Raw genomic sequence first — 19,881 nt, forward strand, 5'->3', positions numbered from 1 at the left:
AATATATTTGAGCATAAGCTTTCGTGAGCTACAGCTCACTTCATCGGATGCATGCAGTGGAAAATACAGTGCGGAGATTTTATATACACAGAGAACATGAAACAATGGGTGTTACCATACACACTGTAACGAGAGTGATCAGGTAAGGTGAGCTACTACCAGCAGGAGAGGGAAAGAAAACAAAACAAAAAACAAAAAAACCTTTTGTAGTGATAATCAAGGTGGGCCATTTCCAGCAGTTGGCAAGAACATGTGAGGAACGGTAGAGGGGGGGAAATAAACATGGGGAAATAGTTTTACTTTGTGTAATGACACATCCACTCCCAGTCTTTATTCAAGCCTAACGTAATGGTGTCCAGTTTGGAAATTAATTCCAATTCAGCAGTCTCTCGTTGGAGTCTGTTTTTTGAAGGTTTTTTTTGTTGAAGAAATGCCACTTTTAGGTCTGTAATCGAGTGACAAGAGAGATTGAAGTGTTCTCCAACTGGTTATTGAATGTTCTAATTCCTGACGTCTGATTTGTGTCCATTTATTCTTTAACGTAGAGACTGTCCGGTTTGGCCAACGTACATGGCAGAGGGGCACTGCTCGCACATGATGGCATATATCATATTGGTAGATGTGCGGGTGAACGAGCCTCTAATAGTGTGGCTGATGTGATTAGGCCTATGATGGTGTCCTCTGAATAGATATGTGGACACAGTTGGCAATGGGCTTTGTTGCAAGGATAGGTTCCTGGGTTAGTGTGTGTGTTGTGTGGTTGCTGGAAAGTATTTGCTTCAGGTTGGGGGGCCGTCTGTAAGCAAGGACTGGCCTGTCTCCCAAGATCTGTGAGAGTGATGGATCGTCCTTCAGGATAGGTTGTAGATCCTTAATGATGATAAGGACAATTAAAATAGTTAATAACAAGGAACAGATTTAGTGCTTGTGCTCTGTTCCAAAGGGTTTTTTAATAAAACATAACATTGGAGAACTCTGGACATAAAATTAAAACAATAATTAAATTATAGGCCATCTCAGTTGTGTTTGTGCACACAAATATTAGAGAATATTTAAACTTTTTAGGGGGGTATTGGACTTTTGGTTTCTTTCCCTCAAAAATGGTATGAAAGACTGCATTACAAAGTAGATGAATGCTGGAGGATGTGTAAATGAGAGATTTTCACAGTAGTACTTTTTTTTTAAAAAACTTTTTCAGCATCGGGTTTATTATGATGTGCCTTTGATGGTTTAATTTTAATTAGCTCTTCTGGGATACATTGCATATTATTGCCTAATATGCTATAATCCAAAGATACACTTTTTCAAATCTTAAGTATCATAAAAGTATTACTACTTGCTAGAGCCAAAGGAAAAAAGCCTGCACAAGCATTACTTGATGTGGCATGATGTCTGTTGAATTGAAATGGGCAGTATCAGATGAGTAGCTGGGTTAGGAAACTCAGTTTTTTGTTATCTTAGCCAATGTTAGTATACCCAGTAATATACGTCAGCAGCTTGAAGAGAAGTTTTAATAGCCATATTAACAACAAATAATAATAAATGAAGACTAGAAATATAAAACTCAACAAAACCCCACCATAGTTTCTGTGAGCTTAGATAACTAGTAGGAAAACAGGCCTGGTATTAGTTGGATGAGCTTCCTAAATGGTGCTATAGGGATACCATAGCTGTCTCCTGACGCTCTCCATCCAGCTTGTTTACTTGTGGTGTTTTCATCTCTGCATCTGATCTGTTTATAGAATATGTATTCTGAAATGGAATGCATACTCTTCACACTTTGAGAGAAAAGGTATCTACATCTCAGAAACTGCCACTATAGTGGACACCATTGTTGGCATTAGGAACAGAGAGGAGAATGATCGAATAAATAATTATGGAGACTTAATTGACCTCTTACACTAAGAAGTAGATCTCTTCAGAGGAGAGTTGAGGCACATTGGTGGAGCAGCACTGGTAGATTTTTTCCATGCTGTCTGTATGTATGTTTTGGATAAAAAGGTCTCCAGAGCTTTCAGTTCTTTACCTTTCATGAATTTGCTAAAGGTTCTGTGGCTTTATTATCCTTTTAACAGAACATTATAGGAAAGGGCAACAATACTACTAGAATCTTGAAGATTTGATGGTCTTAAAATGAACTGTATATGTCTATGCATGGCCACTGTATAAGATTATGGAAAGTTTCTTAAAGTGGAGGTGGCTGTTAAATAAAAGTAACATATTTAAAATCGAATTAGCATAATGTTTTTAGTGATGGCCAGAAGCAGCTGAAGCAGAGCTTTTTTCCAAACTGTTTCTGAATATGCTGGACAGCACAGGTCCCAGTAGAGATCCTTAAGGAACCCTGCTATTTACTGCTGTCTATTGTGAAAACTGTCCATTTATTCTTACCCTTGTTTCCTATCTTTTAACCAGTTACTGATCCATGAGAGGACCTTCCCTGTTATCCCATGACTGCTTACTTTGCAAAAGAGCCTTTGGTGAGGGACCTTGTCAAAGGCTTTCTGAAAGTCTCGGTACACTATATCAACTGGATCACTCATGTCCACATGCTTGTTGATTCCCCTCAAAGAATTCTAATAAGTTGGGGAGGCATGATTTTCCTTTACGAAAGCCATGTTGATGCTTCCTGACATATTGTGTTCATCTGTGTGTCTGATCATTCTGTTCTTTACTCTGGTTTCAACCAGTTTGCTCAGTACTGAAGTTAGGCTTACCAGGCTGTAATTGCCAGGATTTGCCTCTGGAGCCTTTTAAAAAAAAAAAAAAAAAAAATCAGCATTACATTCGCTACCCTCCAAATCATCTGGTACAGAGGCTGATTTAAGCGATAGGTTACATACCACAGTTGTTAGTTCTGCAATTTCATATTAGAGTTCCTTCAGAACTCTTGGATGAATACCATCTGGTTCTGTTGACTTATTACTGTTCATTGTATCAATTTGTTCCAATACCTCCTCTATTGACACCTCAATTTGGGATGGTTACTCAGATTTGTCACCTAAGAAGAATGGCTCTCCTCCACAGCCTCTGACGTGAAGACTGATGCAGATAATTTATTTATCTTCTCTGATGGCCTCATGTTCCCAGATTGCTCCTTTAACACCTGGATCCGTCCAGTGACCCAACTAACTGTTTGGCAGCTTCCCTGTTTCTGATGGACTTAAACATGTTTTTGCTCTTAGTTTTTGTGTTTTTCCCTAGTTGCTTTGAAATTCTTTCTTGGCCTGCCTGCCTTATGCTTTTGATTTGCCGGAGTTTATTCTCCTTTCTATACATCCCACACTAAGATTTCGCTTCTAGTTTTTAAAGGATGCCCTTTTCCCACTAGCCACCTCTTTTACTCTGCTGTTCAGTCAGTGTCTTGTGGTTTTTTTTGGTCCTCTTACGTGTTTTTTTTGTTTTGTTTTTTAAATTTGGGATATACATTTTGTTTGAACCTCTATTATGGTGTTTTAAATAGTTTCCATGCATCTTACAGGCATTTCACTCTTATGGCTAACCCTTTTAATTTTCATTTAACTAGCTTCCTCATTTTTGTAATGTTCCCGTTTTTGAAGGTAAATGCTGCTGTGGTGGGTTTCTTTGGCATTTCCCCCTCTACAATGATGTTAAATTTCGTTATGTTATGGTCAACTATTACCGAGTGGTTCAGCTATATTTTCTTCTTGGACCAGATCCTGTGCTCCACTTCGGACTAAATCAAGATTTGCCTCTCCCTGTGTGTGTGTTCAAGCTGTTCCACAAAGCAGCCATTTAAGGGTCTAATAATTTTATCTCTGCATCCCTTCCTGAAGTGACACATACCCAGTCAATATAAGGATAGTTGAAATCCCCCATCATTATTGGGTTTTCTGCCTTTGTAGCCTCTCTAATTTCCCTGAGCATTTCATGCTCCGTCACCATCCTGGCCAGGTGGTCGGTAAAATATTCCTAGCGCTATACTTTTATTGTTCAAGCATGGAATTTCTGTCCATAGAGATACTGTGATAGTTTGATTCGGTTAAGATTTTTGTTTTATTTGACTCTATGCTTTCTTTCACATATAGTGCCACTCCTCCACTAGTGTGACCTTACTGTGTATTTCTGTATATTTGGTACCCTGGTATTATGGTGTCCCCTTGATGTTCCTTATCCCATCAAGTTTCCGCAAGGCCTATTATTTCAATATCCTCATTTAATGCCAGGCGCTCTAGTTCACCCATCTTAGTATTTAGACTCCTAGTATTTGTATGTAAGCATTTGGTCAAGATTCAGTGGCTTGACTTCATGTGTTATACCTAAATGGGACTCTTACTTTTGACTGTTCCTCACTAGCTCCTACTTCTACTTAACCAGGTTATTTTCTGTCCTCTGTAGTAGGATATTGAGTCTCCCTTTAATATATTCATCAGTTGGGGTTGGTTCTGCTTTGAGCAGGGGGTTGGACTAGATGACCTCCTGAGGTCTCTTCCAACCCTAATCTTCTGTGATTCTATGATCCCTGAGGGATGTCTCCACCTGAACTGTGGGCTCCTCTGTAGCTGTTAGCTATCCCCCAGCTTGGGATGAAATTTCCTCCCCACTAGGCTTATCTACTTCCCATATAATTCTTCTGCAGAGTCCAGGAGTTCTATCAGCTCTCCTGATGTGCCTTCTGCTCCTTGACTTGTGCACTCTTTTGCACATTGGGCTCCGGGCTGCCTTTGACCACAGAAGCCCTGAAGAAGGGTGGTATTATCTGAATGCCATAGTACCTGCCTGATCTGCTAAAATTCTGAATGATTTCTGGGAAGTGAGGTGGAGGGAGGAAGTGCAGGGTAAGAAAAGTTGTGGGAGGTGAAAGAATATCCTCAGTATTGGGTTCAGTGCCTGAAAATGTTGATGCTTATCGGAGTCAAATCTCCTAAGGTTTGACCAAGGTTAACTATACTGCAAAAATCCTTCGTGTATTAGAAGTTGCCCCCCCCCCCCCAAATTCATATTCAGCAATCCAGAAAGCAGCAGCGGTACCGCTTCTAGCCCTTCTCATCTTCAGTTACAAGTCCAAAAGCTAGCCAAATGGTTTCTCCATATATTACAACAGACATTTAGATTAGGGAAAAAATAGATAAACCATAATAATGGAAAACACAGGTACAGAAGCAGATAGTTTCATATGACAGGGAAATTCAAATGGACTGTTCTTGCTCCAGAACATAGCAAAGGCTGCTAGTTAAGCTGGTTTGGGATTCACATAAGGGTAAATCATACCTTGACTCAGTGGTTTCCAAAAGCCTTCAGTGTGGCTGAACTGATTTAGTGGGGGCATGAGGGGAAGGGGAAGGAAGCAGGCTGCCTGCTGGAAGCTCATGCAGGAGTGGTGGCTCTTCCAGAGCTCCCTGCGTTCTAGCATGGCCAAAGAGGGGTAAGGTGAATATGCAGCTCTGGCAGACAAACCCTGTCAAAGAGGCAGCTGCATCGGCCACAGAGACTACTCTAGGCTTGAGGGTGTAGTCATGGCCATGGACAGACTCCTAGAGAAGGACTTTTTTCTCCCAGTGAGCACCCTGCATGGACCCCGCATATACTTGCTGTATATAGGCTTTAGGGCTTGACCCACAGTGCGACACTAGAAACAACAAAAGAAAAACTATTAGTACACTAAGGCCCCAGTCTTGTGAAGGCTTAACATGTGTCATTTTACATGCCTGAATAGTGCCATTGAGTGGGACCATTCATGAACCTGAAGTGACACAGGTGTTTAAGTCTCTGTTGGATGAGAGCCTAATGTGGCGGTTTTTTCTAATCTTGTTTATGTTGCAGAAGTCTCTCAGTTGTAAAACCATGACAGTAAATAAATCAGTAATTGTGGTGGATTCCTTATACACCTGATCAGGCAAACCTAAAATAAATATTGCAAATAAATTGCATTCAGCATAAGGTACTAATGTCTCTGTTTTATGTCCCACAGAAGCACCTTGTGCTACTCCACTGATCTGTAGCTTTGGAAGGCCTGTTGATCTAGAAAAAGATGACTACCAGAAGGTTGTATGCAACAATGAACATTGTCCCTACAGCACCTGGATGCACCTTCAATGTTTTTATGAGTGGGAAAGCAGCATTCTTGTTCAGTTTAACTGCATTGGCAGAGCAAGGAGTTGGAACGAAAAGCAGTGTCGTCAAAACATGTGGACAAAAAAGGGATATGATCTTGCTTTTCGCTTCTGCTCCTGCCGATGTGGGCAGGGTCACTTAAAGAAAGACACGGACTGGTACCAAGTGAAGCGAATGCAGGATGAGAAGAAGAAAAAGTCTGTGTCAGAGAAGAGTACAGGCAGGTCCATGGCAGAATCTGTGGAAGATGCTAAAAAGTGCAGGCCTGTCAACAAGCCACAAAAAGGTTTCAATCATGATATCCAGCGAAGGCATTCGATGGACAGGCAGAACTCTCAAGAGAAAGGCATAATTAGTGGGAGCTATGCAGTTCGTTCTCCCTGTGGCTCTCCTGGCCAGTCCCCTCCTACAGGCTACTCTATTCTTGCCCCCGCACATTTTAGCGGCCCTCGTTCTTCACGATACTTAGGAGAATTTTTAAAGAATGCCATTCACTTAGAACCTCATAAAAAGAACATGACTGGTGGTGGCATGTTCAGGCATGCCCATTTTGATTACGGGGCATCTGGATTGCAAGTGCATAGATCAGGACATTTTGATGCCCCTGTGCAATTTTTGAGAAGGCTTGACCTATCTGAGCTACTTACTCATATACCGAGGCATAAATTGAATACTTTCCATGTACGGATGGAAGATGATGCCCAAGTGGGTCAAGGGGAGGACCTACGGAAATTTATTCTTGCAGCACTTAGTGCCAGCCATAGGAATGTTGTAAACTGTGCGCTGTGCCACAGGGCACTGCCCGTATTTGAACAGTTTCCACTAGTGGATGGAACCCTGTTTCTTAGTCCATCGAGACACGATGAAATTGAATATGATGTTCCCTGTCACCTTCAAGGTACAGGTTGTCTTGTCAGTTGTGTTGGGTCTCTTTAAAATGATTGAACTGCTTTTTGTGCATTTCATTTTAGATTTTCATCCCCATGCAGCGAGTGCTTTTGTAAAGCCTAAATTCATTTCCAGTTTATCGTTGGGTCAAATCGAAGTAATAAAGTTTGGTATAAGTATGCTCATTAAACAGGGATATGTTGTATAGGCTGGGAGGTGTAAACGTTGACATACCTTGCTATTAGTTCTACAACAAAGGGACTTTCCTTCAGGGTTCCAGGTACAGCAAGTAATGGTTTTCCAGCCACTCTGTGTTGCACTGCACGTGCACTGCCTTATTTCCTGAGAGTGTTACAGTAAGTCATGCATTGTCTCAAAATTAAATTTCCTGTTGCAGCCTAGATTAGGGGCTGAAATTAGACATCTACCAGAGGAACCGGTCATGCCACTTTGTGGCTGGATAGCTTGCTGGGGGCCAGTTTGGTTTAAATTTAAAAAAAAAAAAAAAAAAGCCCAACAACCAGTAAGTTATTTTGTGGTGAGAAAGAGGGTGATGGGCTAGCAGAATATGCAGGACTAAGAAGGCTGTGCCTTGCTACCTCTAACTGCGCGCATGCGCGCGATCTAGGGAATTGACCAAAGAAGGGGGGGCAACGATCTGTGCAAGACAAGTGTCAACAGAATTGTTACTACTTTGGTCGACACAGCAGGGATTACTTTGAGAATTTAATGGAAAAAGCAAGAAAGTGAGAGTAAGACAACCCCATAAAGCAGGTATTTTTAAGATGTATTTTTTTTCCTGTTCGTGAAGTTTGTTATATCCCATACATGGTCATAGTACCCATGAAATAAGCTTACTTGATGTAACAAACAATGGTATAAATATTACATTGCACTAAGTCACTAAGCTCTGTCCATGCTAACGGTATTGTTTCCGTAATACCTAATGTACTGCAAAAGGAAAAAAAGTGACAAAGAGCAAATGATCTAAGATAAATATGTAGTGATATGGGGCAAGAGTGTTTGTTCCTTTTTTGGAGGAGATGTGCATAATGTACTCATGGTTTTGCCAAATTTAATCAATACTTTTGCAACAATTAAAATGTCACATGTCAATTTAACACTTGTCAAAAATAATCAGAAACTCTTCTTAACATGACTTATTACTTACATGTATTTCATTTACTTCCTAACTTTTAGTAGATTTATGTAAACCTGTGAAATACTAGATCCAAGGAGATTGTCTAAATTGTTGAAGTTTACTTTCCTTTGTCTTAAATAGAATGATTTGTTACAAGAAGATTACATTTAATCTTCTTAGTGCACATTTTAACATACAAAGTTAAACTGTGAATCTCTGTTCCAGGACACTGTTTCCCTCCTGAGTTAAACAAATTATTTCTTTATTTCAGTGAGTGATTTAGCCATCAAGCCATTTAACTAGGAATCTCAAAATTAATGGTGGTGAAGATGATATATTTCTGTGTGTGCAGAAGCTATGAATACTGTAAAGTACATTTAAAGCTGTCTTCTATAAAAAAAGTTATTAATTTTGGTACACAGTAAAAGATTTCTAATGCATGGAATTATGTCGAAGATTACATTTCCAGATATTCACCTGAGCAACAGATCTTGATGTATTTGTACTCTAGGAGTATTGTAAGGCAGGGTCTGAGTAATAAAACTCCCATAATAAACTACTTTTTGAAGATTGTAGAATTTTGCTTAAAAACTCATAAATTTTTCTCAGATTGGGAACACTTTTTTACCGGTTTAAAGTTACAGGAGTGCAAAAATAATTGGAAGCTTTATTGGAAGGCTTTATTCTCCACTCAATTTCTCTAAAAGGTTTGCTTAAAAAAAAAAAAAAAAAACTTGTTTAAAATCTCTGATATAGACTAACTGTACTTGTTGGCTTCCAGACATTTTCTGTATTTTGAGATTTTTCCAAAGCAGCTGCTAGATTCATGAATTCATTACTTTGATTAAGAAATTGTACATTCAACACTTTAATTCATAAGTGCCTGTTTCCTGAAAATCACAACACACAACTGTTTTGTAGATGGTATTTGTAGTTGAATATTAGATCATAACTTTCTTGCATACCAGTAATGCAAAATATCAGGTGGTGATTTTTGTATTACAGTATGATGTACATAGTCAAATAGCCAGTGCTCAGTTCAATAACACGGGGATGAGCCCAGATCAAAATACTGGATCCCCAAAACTTGTGTGAAGCTTTTTATATTATCATCTGAATTTTGTATCTTGAGGTAAGTCTCCACTGATAAGTCTGTTCATGGTTTTTATAAAGTAAATATTCAATCTTGAAGTCTGAACTGTCTGACAGCTATGGAAGTCGGTGTAATTTACCCAACTCTTGACAATTCACCCCTGCGTAGGAAGTCTCTGATTAAATATGATGGAGAGAGAGAGTTATTTTAACACTTCACACTGGAATTGAAAGTGTCTAATATACTATATGGTATTTTGAAGTATGTATAGAGATCTGAAAAAGTAATATGCATTAAAGCATCATTTGCTCATGTCTTCAATACACATGCCTTAAAGTGTACTGCCAAGCAAAACCAAGAGTTGCAGTTTTGCTCTTTTCTGCTTTTTTATGGTTTCTCACATTAGGAATGACACATCATTATTTCCTTCTCTTTGCTGGAAAATCTTGGCAAGACATTTGGCAGACTTGAATATAATTGTCAAACCAGACTGGCAAGTGAGCTGCAACTCTTCCTCCTTGAGGTGGGAATTGAGAGTGCATGAATTATTGGAGTTGGAGAGTCAGTTTGGTGTGACATCACTTTCCAGGTCCTCATAGTATTTTGCCAAAGTCCTCCAGCAAAGAGAAAATTGAGGATCTGATATCCCACTTTTTTTTTAAACAAAGTGGGACCTTTTGCCCCTTTAGAAAACACTTTGGGCATGTCTATAAAGTAGCATTCTGTACTTTGTCATTCTCTTTCTTAAAAAAAAATTATTTGTATAATGACAAAATGGCACATTACAGGAAATGTCTGCTTAAAACTTTTGGATAATGTCTCCTTTCCTTAAGAAATGTGTTTCCTGTCCACAGGAAGGCTTATGCACCTCTATGCTGTTTGTGTCGACTGCTTAGAAGGGGTTCACAAAATTATCTGCATTAAGTGCAAGTCTCGATGGGATGGAAGCTGGCATCAACTGGGAACCATGTATACCTATGATATTCTGGCAGCCTCTCCCTGTTGTCAGGTTAGTATTATGCATAATAAGGTGAAGCTCCAACTGAAGATAAACAAAGCAAAAGTTTTTGTGTCTATTTTCCCTCCTTCCTCCTGAAATCCCCTAGTTTAAGAGCGCAAACCAGCATCACATACCGGAGGCCAGACTAGATAATCTAATGGTCCCCTTCTTGTCTTAAAATCTATGAAATTTTCATGCGCAGGGATCTGCAGGAACAGGAGGTTTAAAAAAAATTAGACACAAACTAATGTAAACCATTGGTGCAGGGGCTAGAATGAAGATACATTTAAGAATAATTTAAAATGCATTAAACCTTGATGCTTAGATTGGATAATCACAACAAAATATCTCATGCAAATCAAGGTTTTGCATCACAATTCATTCTGGGATTATAGCAATGTAGTAGCAAAACTGCAGTTACTGTTAAAATAGCACTTTTATTCAAGGTCTGGTCAGTTGTTTTAAACTATGGCTGTTTTACCAAGGGGTAGTCCTGGTGAAAAGGCAAAAGTAATGGAAACGCTTAGATTTTCTGTACTCAAAGAATTCCCCTTTCATCTTCAGAATGAGTATAGTGAAGTTATCCTGCAAATCTTCAAATTTTGAAGAAACTTGGTTTTGACTTGACTGTAGTCCAGTTTATACCTTAGATGGAGAAAATCTCATGGAGGGGACAGAATGCTCAGAATCTTGCTGTGTGGAGGTGCAGTTGCTGCAGATTAACATGTGGTTAAGTGATTTGATGGACTGGAGATGCTCAACTCCTTGCAGCAGTGGACAATAGTTCATAAAATGTTAATTTCTGGTGTAACACTCAAGTGATGATCCTGTAGAGGTATAAGAGTATGTCTACGCTGGAAACTTCAAAGCGCTGCTGCGAGAATGCTCCCACAGCAGCACTCTGAAGTGCGAGTGTGGTCACACGCTGGCAGAGCCCTCTCAGCACTCCTGGTAATCCACTTCCACGAGGGGATTAGCTCTCAGCGCTTGGAGCCTGTCTACACTAGCGCTTTAAAGCGTTCAGACTTGCTGCGCTCAGATTTTTCACACCCCATGAGCCAGCAAGTTAGAGCGCTGTAAAATATAAGTGTAGCCAAGCCCAAAGTGATACTCCATTGATTAATTATAGGAGTCACACTAAGCAAGTGCTAGGGGAGTGATTGGATTAGTCTGTTCAGCAAATGGCTCGGGGGGGGGAGGGGAGAAACAGGTTGAGTCACTTCAATAAGTAGCTCTGTTTTATTCAGATGAATTCCTCACAAATGGGGATAAACCTTCATGCATTGTTTACCCAGTTACCTTTCTTTCCTGGGCAATGTCTTTGTATTATTACTAGTAAGGGCTTGTCTACACTGGCAATTAACAGTGCTGCAACTTTGTTGCTCAGGGGTGTGAAAAAACACCTCCCCCGAGCGCAACAAGTTGCAGTGCTGTAAAGCACTGGGAGCTGCGTCCCTTGTTGAGGTGGGATTTTTTTAGAGCCTCCCAGCGCTGCGACCACACATGTTAAAGTGCTGCCAGTGTAGACTAGCCCTAAGTACCAACAAGTTGCTTATCTCTGTAGAAGACACCAGGGGAAGACTGTCCCTGCCCTGGAGACCTTGCAATCAAAGAAACCTTGTCACAGCGCAAATGTTCATTAGCTCTCATTACTAATGTGTGTGTTTAAAATTAAAAATAAACAATGGTAGGTAATAAGAAGAAGAGAGTTGTTGCTGCTGCTGGAGAAGATGAGTAAACATCAAGCTCTGTAGTTAATTGGCTCCCATAGTAGCAGCTACAATAAAGAGCGCTACCTCACAGTTTTGTGCACTTCTTACATTGTGAGCCTCTCTTTAAATAGGAAGGTTTTTTTTAAACGCAGTATTAAGGCTGACATTTTGATCTTGCAAAAATCAGGCAATTTAGATTGTTTCACAATTTCATCTTAATTCTTGTTCCTTATGTGTGCATATTACAAGAGTCTTAGTTATATGATCAGTGGGCAGTGTGAAAGTACTTGGTAAGCAATTCAATGTAATAGAATACAAAATGATTAGTTTTCAGTCACCTAAATTATTAGATATATTCATCTTTGCTACTGCACCTACAGGTGTATTGCATGACCATGTAACAGAAGACCCTATTGTAAAGCATGTGTGCAAAGGGGCAGAGTTAAGATATATTATGTAAACTAAATCTGAATTGCCTTAAATTATTTTAACTGAAAAGTAGTATCTGGTACCTTATTCCAAAAAATCTCAGAGCACAACAGTGATGGACAAAGTGAAACTTTGGCCAAGTAGATTATTGCAAATGCATGTTCCATCAAAGAATGCTTTCGAATCTTTAGCTTCTAAGCAGATCAGACACTGGCTTTTAATGTCCTCTCAACCTGAGTTGTACATAAGTGAATTAAGATCTCTTATTGAAGATCATTACTGTTCTTTTGAGATGTGGTTTATGTTCAGAAGCACCCATTAGGCTGTCATGTTAAGGCTCTTGCAGCTCAGACCCTGCCTCCATACCTATCAGCCCTTGTTTCCTCCTACACTCCATCATGGACTCTATTCTCTGCTTATCTTCTCTCCTCCCACTCTTGAGTCTGTTTTTGCACATTCCCTGCTGTGCTTGCAACAGCCTGCTGTTCTGTTTTTGTCAAGTGGCCTGCATTTTTGCACGCCCAAATCTGTCCTTAAGAGTCACATATTTTACCAAGCCGTCTGTTGCTGATGGCTCTGTCTATTCTCACCCTTGCATTTACAGTTTGGTTCTCATCTATCCAAATAATGTTGACTCCTCAAGGCAAGGTCCTGTCTAATAGGAATTTGTAAAATACTTTGTATGCTATATTGCTGTACTATAGTAATATCTAATTCTTACATAGACTGTTGATGTTTAAATATATTCCATCATGCACAATACTTTAAAAATACCATATCATGATGCTGAAATACCGTAACCTGTAAATCTGTTAATTCATAAAGATTAAAATGCTGATACGCAGGATAGTCAGATTATGTTTAAATATAGGAAGTCTAAACAGCATCACAATAATAGATTTTAATTATGTAGATTAAGAATTGTATGGCACAGACTTAAAAATTCCTTTTCTTTTTTACTTCAGCATTTAACAACAGCACATAACAGCGATAATGGTGTGAAGGGTTTGAGTTTTATTTTAGGGATTAATAAACACAAAACCAACATATGTATTTACACAGTTGGAAATTCTGCTTGATTGACCGGTCAGAACTGAATTCCTCTCAGTATTAGGAGTCAAAGGTAGCACTATATTTCATTTTCACATAGGATAAATTGTAAGGTTTTTTCCCAGTGTCTCAAGTGTGAATTCAGAAGTTCATTAATAACATCCATACAGGTAAATATGTACAAACATATAATGTACTTTTTTGTAGATTTTCTAGAATGTTAATTTACAAAAACTCAGCAGAACTTGCTTATTCCTATACTTTAGCTCATATATCCTAACTATAGCTACTGTATGAAGTGGGAAATCCTCCACCATCTATAGAACTTACTAGCATGGACTGTGCTCAGTTGGGATGCCCTGCTTAGATGGTCTCTGACCAAATTAATCATACTATGTTATCTGAACTTTTTCTTGATTCGGTCATTGCTGTGCTGTACTTAGTCTAAAGATGCTGGCTCACTAAAGAGTTAAGGTAAACACATCATGCCTCAGCAGTTCTCCCCAGCACCCTCCACCCCCAACTGAAATGCACACAGGGTAAAATTTTCAAAAGTGCCTAAATGATTTAGACACCTCAGTCACTTTTGAAATAGAATTTAGGCATTCTTGTTAATTTTACCCTTAAATTAGTCCACCAAAAATCTGGAAAGTCATGTGATAATGCCAGCCTGATGGAAAAAAATGTACTTGGAAGGAGGAATTGAAGCAACATTTGAAGCCTTATCTAAGGAGCCAGGTTACCATCAGCATGCAGATGAGTTACCTATTTGATTATCACTTTGGGTTCAATATTGCAAGGGGTTTCATTGGGAATTGAGGTGTTCAGTACTTTTGCCAAATCACCTGAAGGCATTCCAGTGAAGGAAGTTGCCATTCCAGTTAAGTAGTGGCCCTTGCCATCAAATCTCATAAGCTATACTTTCCTAATCAAGCCTGTCCTCAGGAAAGAGAAATGGATTGTGTGAGGTGTATTCTCTTTGTCTATGGCAAGGGTGGAAGCAAATTGGAGTGTTTCACAGTGTTTCTGTCTGCTTTTTGACAGGCTCGACTGAACTGTAAGCACTGTGGAAAGCCAGTAATAGATGTACGGATTGGGATGCAGTATTTCTCTGAATACAGCAACGTCCAGCAGTGCCCGCACTGTGGAAATCTAGACTACCACTTTGTGAAGCCATTCTCTTCATTTAAAGTTCTGGAGGCTTATTGACGAAAGCTTTGCTTTAGTAATAGCTATTTTATGGGTATTACTACTTTATTAGACACCTTTTTATAGGATCCATTCTGTGACAAAATTAATTTCTTTTCTAACTGAAAGAGCAGCTTCTTTGTGTGTCTATGTACATATAATATTAATATGTATATGCGTGTTACTAAGACCTGGTCCTCCTGAAAAGATTTCAGCAAAGGGTGGAGGCAAGGCAACTAATGCCAAGAATGGGGGGAATTTCAGCTTAAATGGTTTGGTTTTAATTTTTGTATCATCACAGAAGAGCTTAAAGGGGTGGAAAGGTTTTAGAAAACAGGAGGAGACCCATTTGGAAATGGAAGATTTTGTGGGCCCACCACCTTTAGGGCTTGGTGAGAGGGGAAATCTTCATGAAGGACCCAATCTTGTTACCACTGAATTCTTTAGGATCTTTACCATTGACTTCAATGGGGGCAGGATTAGACCTAAAAAAACCTTAAATTATACTAGCTGGTCTGCTTTCAGATTCCCAGAATTGGGTAAACTAAAATATTGTGACGAGTGAATGTAAATCTGTGCCAGAAAATGTAACCTTAAAAACCTTTTTTGGCATGGTGTCTTCCTGCAGCATATATCTGATATGAGTTACCCTCACTGACAGATTGTATGGAGATAGTACTGTTTCCACCAGTGGTGTAGTTTTAGCAGTCAGGTCAATTGTTTATACAAAAACAAGCTTGAGATTTTAATACACTTTATTTAAAGTTATTTGCTTTGCAAATATTTTTAGAACTTTGTTGTGATGCACAGAAGGAATATATAGGAAGATGTGGTGCATTGCAAACCAGTTATGAAGGGGTGTGTGTGTGCGCACATGTGTGGTGGGGGTTGGAACTTTAGACAGCATGCCTGAGGCTGGTATGACTGACTTGTAAAGAGGATCCTGAAAAATATGATCTGGGCTGAGTCAGATCTGTGAGCACTGTGAGGTATTTGTGCCATATTAGTATGAGAATGCGTCATGACTTTATTTCAAACGAAGTTTAGTACATTTGCTGAAATAGCTATTGCACCTTAGTCTTTCAAAAATATGTAAATCCAGATATTGTCCAATTGATTCTGAGGACTTGGAAACGATGTGTATTTTAAAAAAGTTGAGTGTAATTCCTCTTTACATTCCCACATGTAATAGACTATACCAGATAATGAATTGGTATCAGAGGGGTCGTCTCCATAGAGTTTGCCAATGTTCTCTTTCTTTGTTTCCCTATTTTTCTTCTGTGCAAGAATTTAAAAATAAAAAGTCTATTACTTAACTTAGATTGATCTTGAGGAGTCTTCTTCATAGCACATTCATCACTATGGTGTCTGTTATCACATTAAAAAAAACTAACAGTGTTTAAGTGGTAAGGCACTGTTTATACAACAAAATATGGGTTCCCCCAATTATAATGTTTATTGCAAGTATGAATTTAAAATGGCTTTGATATTCTGCATATCCTATAAAAGAATGCAAAAAACATACAACCAAAGTGGGCGAGAAACAAAAGAAAACTGGTGACCTACTGTATTGACTGTTTTTTCTACCTGTTTACAAAACAAAACATACACCTGGTACTTGAACTCTGTGCCCAGGTTATTTAGTGACTGATTTTGTATTCACAAAGAAACTCAGTGCATATTTTTCCTTTCATGAGGCTATGGCTTGGACAACAACACTATAAAGTTTTGTTGGCATAGCTATGTTGGCTCGGAAAATGCTGGGGGGGAGAATCACACAGACACACAGCTAGCCGACATAGCTATGCTGGCAAAACAACCAGTGTAGACGCTATACCAACAGAAGCGGCCTTCAGGGAGGTGGTATAGCTGCACTGGCAGGATGTCTTCTTTTGTCCTCATGTGCTGCATCTCCAGTAGGGTTCTTTGCTAGCATGACTATGGCTGATAAAGGCTCTGTAGTGTAGACAAGACCACTGTCTTCACTGCAGAGTTTTCTCCTTTCAAGTTAGCCTCACTCGAGTGAGAGAGCCCTCTCTGCAAAATATAACTTGCAGAAAGGTTGTGTTAGCAGCTGATGTGTTATGCTAACTTAAGCTGTAGCCTGAATCCCCTGACAGGCCAGCCAACTTGAGTTAAAAGCATTTGAGTTAAGGGTTTGTGGGTGGATGAGTCTAGAGTTATAATTTAAGTTAACTCCTCAATGAAGACAAGCCCTCAAGACATGTAGACCATATTTTAATACACAGGCGTCACCTGTGCACTCAATGACTAAATATTTAGTTATTTCAAATGGTCTAGCATGTGTGCCTGAAAGCATTATTAAAATCTCCTTAACTGATTTGATTGTAGATATAGTCTACTGCACCCATCTTTGCATTTTGGTGATCTAAAATCATGTTGCAATGAGAGACTCCTTTAAACATAAGGAGAGGAACAGAGGGCACTTAGATTGCTGTATCATTCAATATTTGGGCCAGATTCTTCTCTGCCTTGAGTCTCGTGTGGTCGTTTATACCAGTGCAAAGTTGGTATCAAAGAAAATGAGAATGGTAGCATGCTATACCTGCTTTTCACTCACTTTGCAAAGTGACTATGCAAGGGAGTGGAGAATCAGAGTCTTGGTTTCTTTGGGGCTTTCCTAAATATTCCAGTTAACATGTCTGTCTTTCAATGGCTTAATTTATGTATGACAATCTGTAGCATGAGTACAGGCAAAATATGACTTTGGCCATTTTTAAAAAAGGATAAAGGTATGACAAAGACTGTACAAGAAAAGGAGGACTTGTGGCACCTTAGAGACTAACAAATTTATTTGAGCATAAGCTTTCGTGAGCTACAGCTCACTTCATTGGATGCATACAGACTAACACAGCTGCTACTCTGAAAGACTGTACGGTATCTGCAAAGCAGTGCCAAGAACTCAACAAACAGTGTGATGGGATAAAGCATGTTTAAGGTCATCTTGAAAGAAAGCGTTCAGAGGACTGTAGGTGCAACTGTGTCCAAGAAAATAAAACAATTTAAGTCTTGAGAAACTTTTTATTTTGCTATTGAATGCATCGATGCTACTGCTTGAAACAATGCCTATTTTCTTATAAAAATACAGCTTTCAGGTGGATATTAGCATCACATGGGTAAAAAGTATCCTTATTGAAAGCCAACTGAACTATGAAAATATTCCTCTTACCCTCCCCTGCAAAGTAAATTGTCCCTAATTTGTAGAAAATGCTTTTTGTGCTTCTTGATGATAGTGAGAACTGGATCTCAAGTTACGTTACCTAAAGTTGTATTTTGCTTAACATGCCAACTCAGACCTCAGTCTTGCAATCTAATCTGTACAGGCAGACCTTTTTGCCCATGCAGACTTCAGCTGGGCTCTGCACATGTGCAAGGATCCAATTACAGGGTTGGGATCCAATGGTGGCTTTTAAAATATACATTAAGAGTTAAACTGGAGACTTAAATTGATTTGCTTTGCATCTTGGTGAAGGGTGGAAAATGTCTTGAGCTTTTAAATGTTTCAACCAGGAAACAATTTGTCTAGTTTAAAAAGCTGGTTGCTTGGAGTGTCTGGCTCAAGTCTTCCTCTCTGTCCCCCTTTTCCTCCACTGTGGTCTGCTTAAAGTGGTGCATGTGAAACTTGCATTCGTAAGCCATAATACAGTCCATTGAATTTTGGAGGCTCATTCTGCTCCCTCTATAGGTATGTCACTCGTATGCATAGTGAGGACATGTACTCTTTATATCTACAATCTCCAAATGAGCTTTCCAAAGGAGATGTTTGCATTCAGATAGATTTTACGTTGCATATATGCAAATTAATTTTTCCATCAATAGGACTTCTAAAACCAGATTTTGGTACATGTAATTAACAAAACAGATAATTTTACATACTAAAATGTATGATATCTTCCAACATGAACTGGGTGAAATTCTTGTTCTATCTGCTGCTACAAAGCCATTTTAAAAAATGCAGTACTTTGTACCCTATTGAGCTAAAAATACAGAATTTGCGTTTGTCTAGTAGTAATTAGTCTATAAAAATTAATTTCTAAGGTGGTTTAATTGGAGGAATAAGTCAATTTCAGTAAATGTATTCCAATGAGAGGGAGACATTTAACCCAGTTTCTTTAGTTTTATACTGCTCACTTTACTGTATCAGGTAACCATGGACAAATACATTGTGATGTCACCATTAAAACCATTTAAAAAACAACAACTTGTCAGTAAAGGTTTCTTTTAGAGACACTTTTAGAATGCACTTTTGGAGAGGGAAGAATATGTATATAGCAAATTAATGTTGATATTAAAATAATTGGTTATGATATTGTTTGCGTGTGGTGTTACAGGATTTTTTTGTTGCAATTTCTCTGTATTAAAAAAAGAAATAAATTCCAGAAAGCTAACTGTGTGAGGTTCTTTTAATGGTTTAAATCATTGTGGTGTGCATTTTGGTCCATTTAGGGAATAATTTAAACTAGCTTTCTCAAAATGTATTAACACTGGACAAAAAGAAAAGGAGGACTTGTGGCACCTTAGAGACTAACAAATTATTTGAGCATAAGCTTTCATGAGCTACAGCTCACTTCATCGGATACATTCAGTGGGGGGGAAAAAAAAGTCAGTCACTTTTCAGAAATGAGTAGTGGTGGGGAAGCCCTGGAGTATTCAAGGACATAGTGACATTCATTTTTTGTGACAATATCAATCACTGCATAGTGACTAGAAAGGTAGGTCTATTAAGTGGGAAAGGAGGGCATGGAGAAAAGGGGATACATCTCATTGGAAAAGTGGGAGTCCTATTCCTAGGTCAGCTCTCTGAAGCCTAATGCTACAGTATAGCAAAGCCCCTATGTGCTGTATAAACTATTCCATTTACAAGTGAGAATAAATAGCATGCAGCCTTCTAAAGCCTTATTTGTTCCTCCATCTGTTGATGGAACTGCCCCTCTGGTGCATGTCAGGGAAATAGGAAAATCCTGCCCTGCATTGCCAGCCAGAAAGGGTTCTCTGCACTGGGACTGAGCACTTTTATCTCTGAAATCATGTTGGGAGGAAGCCCAGGTACCTTCTTGGTCCCCACATCAGGTTGGTTGCCTCCTGGCCTAAAATGCAGGCAAGTTATACATGCGCATTTTAGCAGAGGTTTCTGTACTGAGAATTTTCCACCATTGTATGCAACAAATAGGAATTTCAGAATGGAGAGATGCCTAAAAAACTCCAAGACCTGAGTGGGGTACTTGAATGAGTCAGGTTGCTACAAGAGAGAACAAGACCCTGGGGGCTTACAGCAGATAGGATC

At 39.1% G+C, this 19,881-nt stretch overlaps 1 protein-coding gene across 1 annotated transcript in view; it reads left to right on the plus strand.

Annotated features, from left to right (window-relative positions):
* HECA (hdc homolog, cell cycle regulator) overlaps nucleotides 1-18,973 on the plus strand; it is a 35,969-nt gene extending 16,996 nt beyond the window's left edge. The window contains exons 2-4 of the mRNA XM_074948527.1: nucleotides 5,933-6,973; nucleotides 10,052-10,206; nucleotides 14,433-18,973. Coding sequence (XP_074804628.1) covers nucleotides 5,933-6,973; nucleotides 10,052-10,206; nucleotides 14,433-14,597 — 1,361 coding nt within the window. The 3' untranslated portion in view covers nucleotides 14,598-18,973. The remainder of the gene's footprint in view (nucleotides 1-5,932; nucleotides 6,974-10,051; nucleotides 10,207-14,432) is intronic.
* Nucleotides 18,974-19,881: the final 908 nt, after the last annotated feature.

This window comes from Natator depressus, chromosome 3 (assembly GCF_965152275.1).
Source record: "Natator depressus isolate rNatDep1 chromosome 3, rNatDep2.hap1, whole genome shotgun sequence".
NCBI lineage: Eukaryota > Metazoa > Chordata > Testudines > Cheloniidae > Natator > Natator depressus.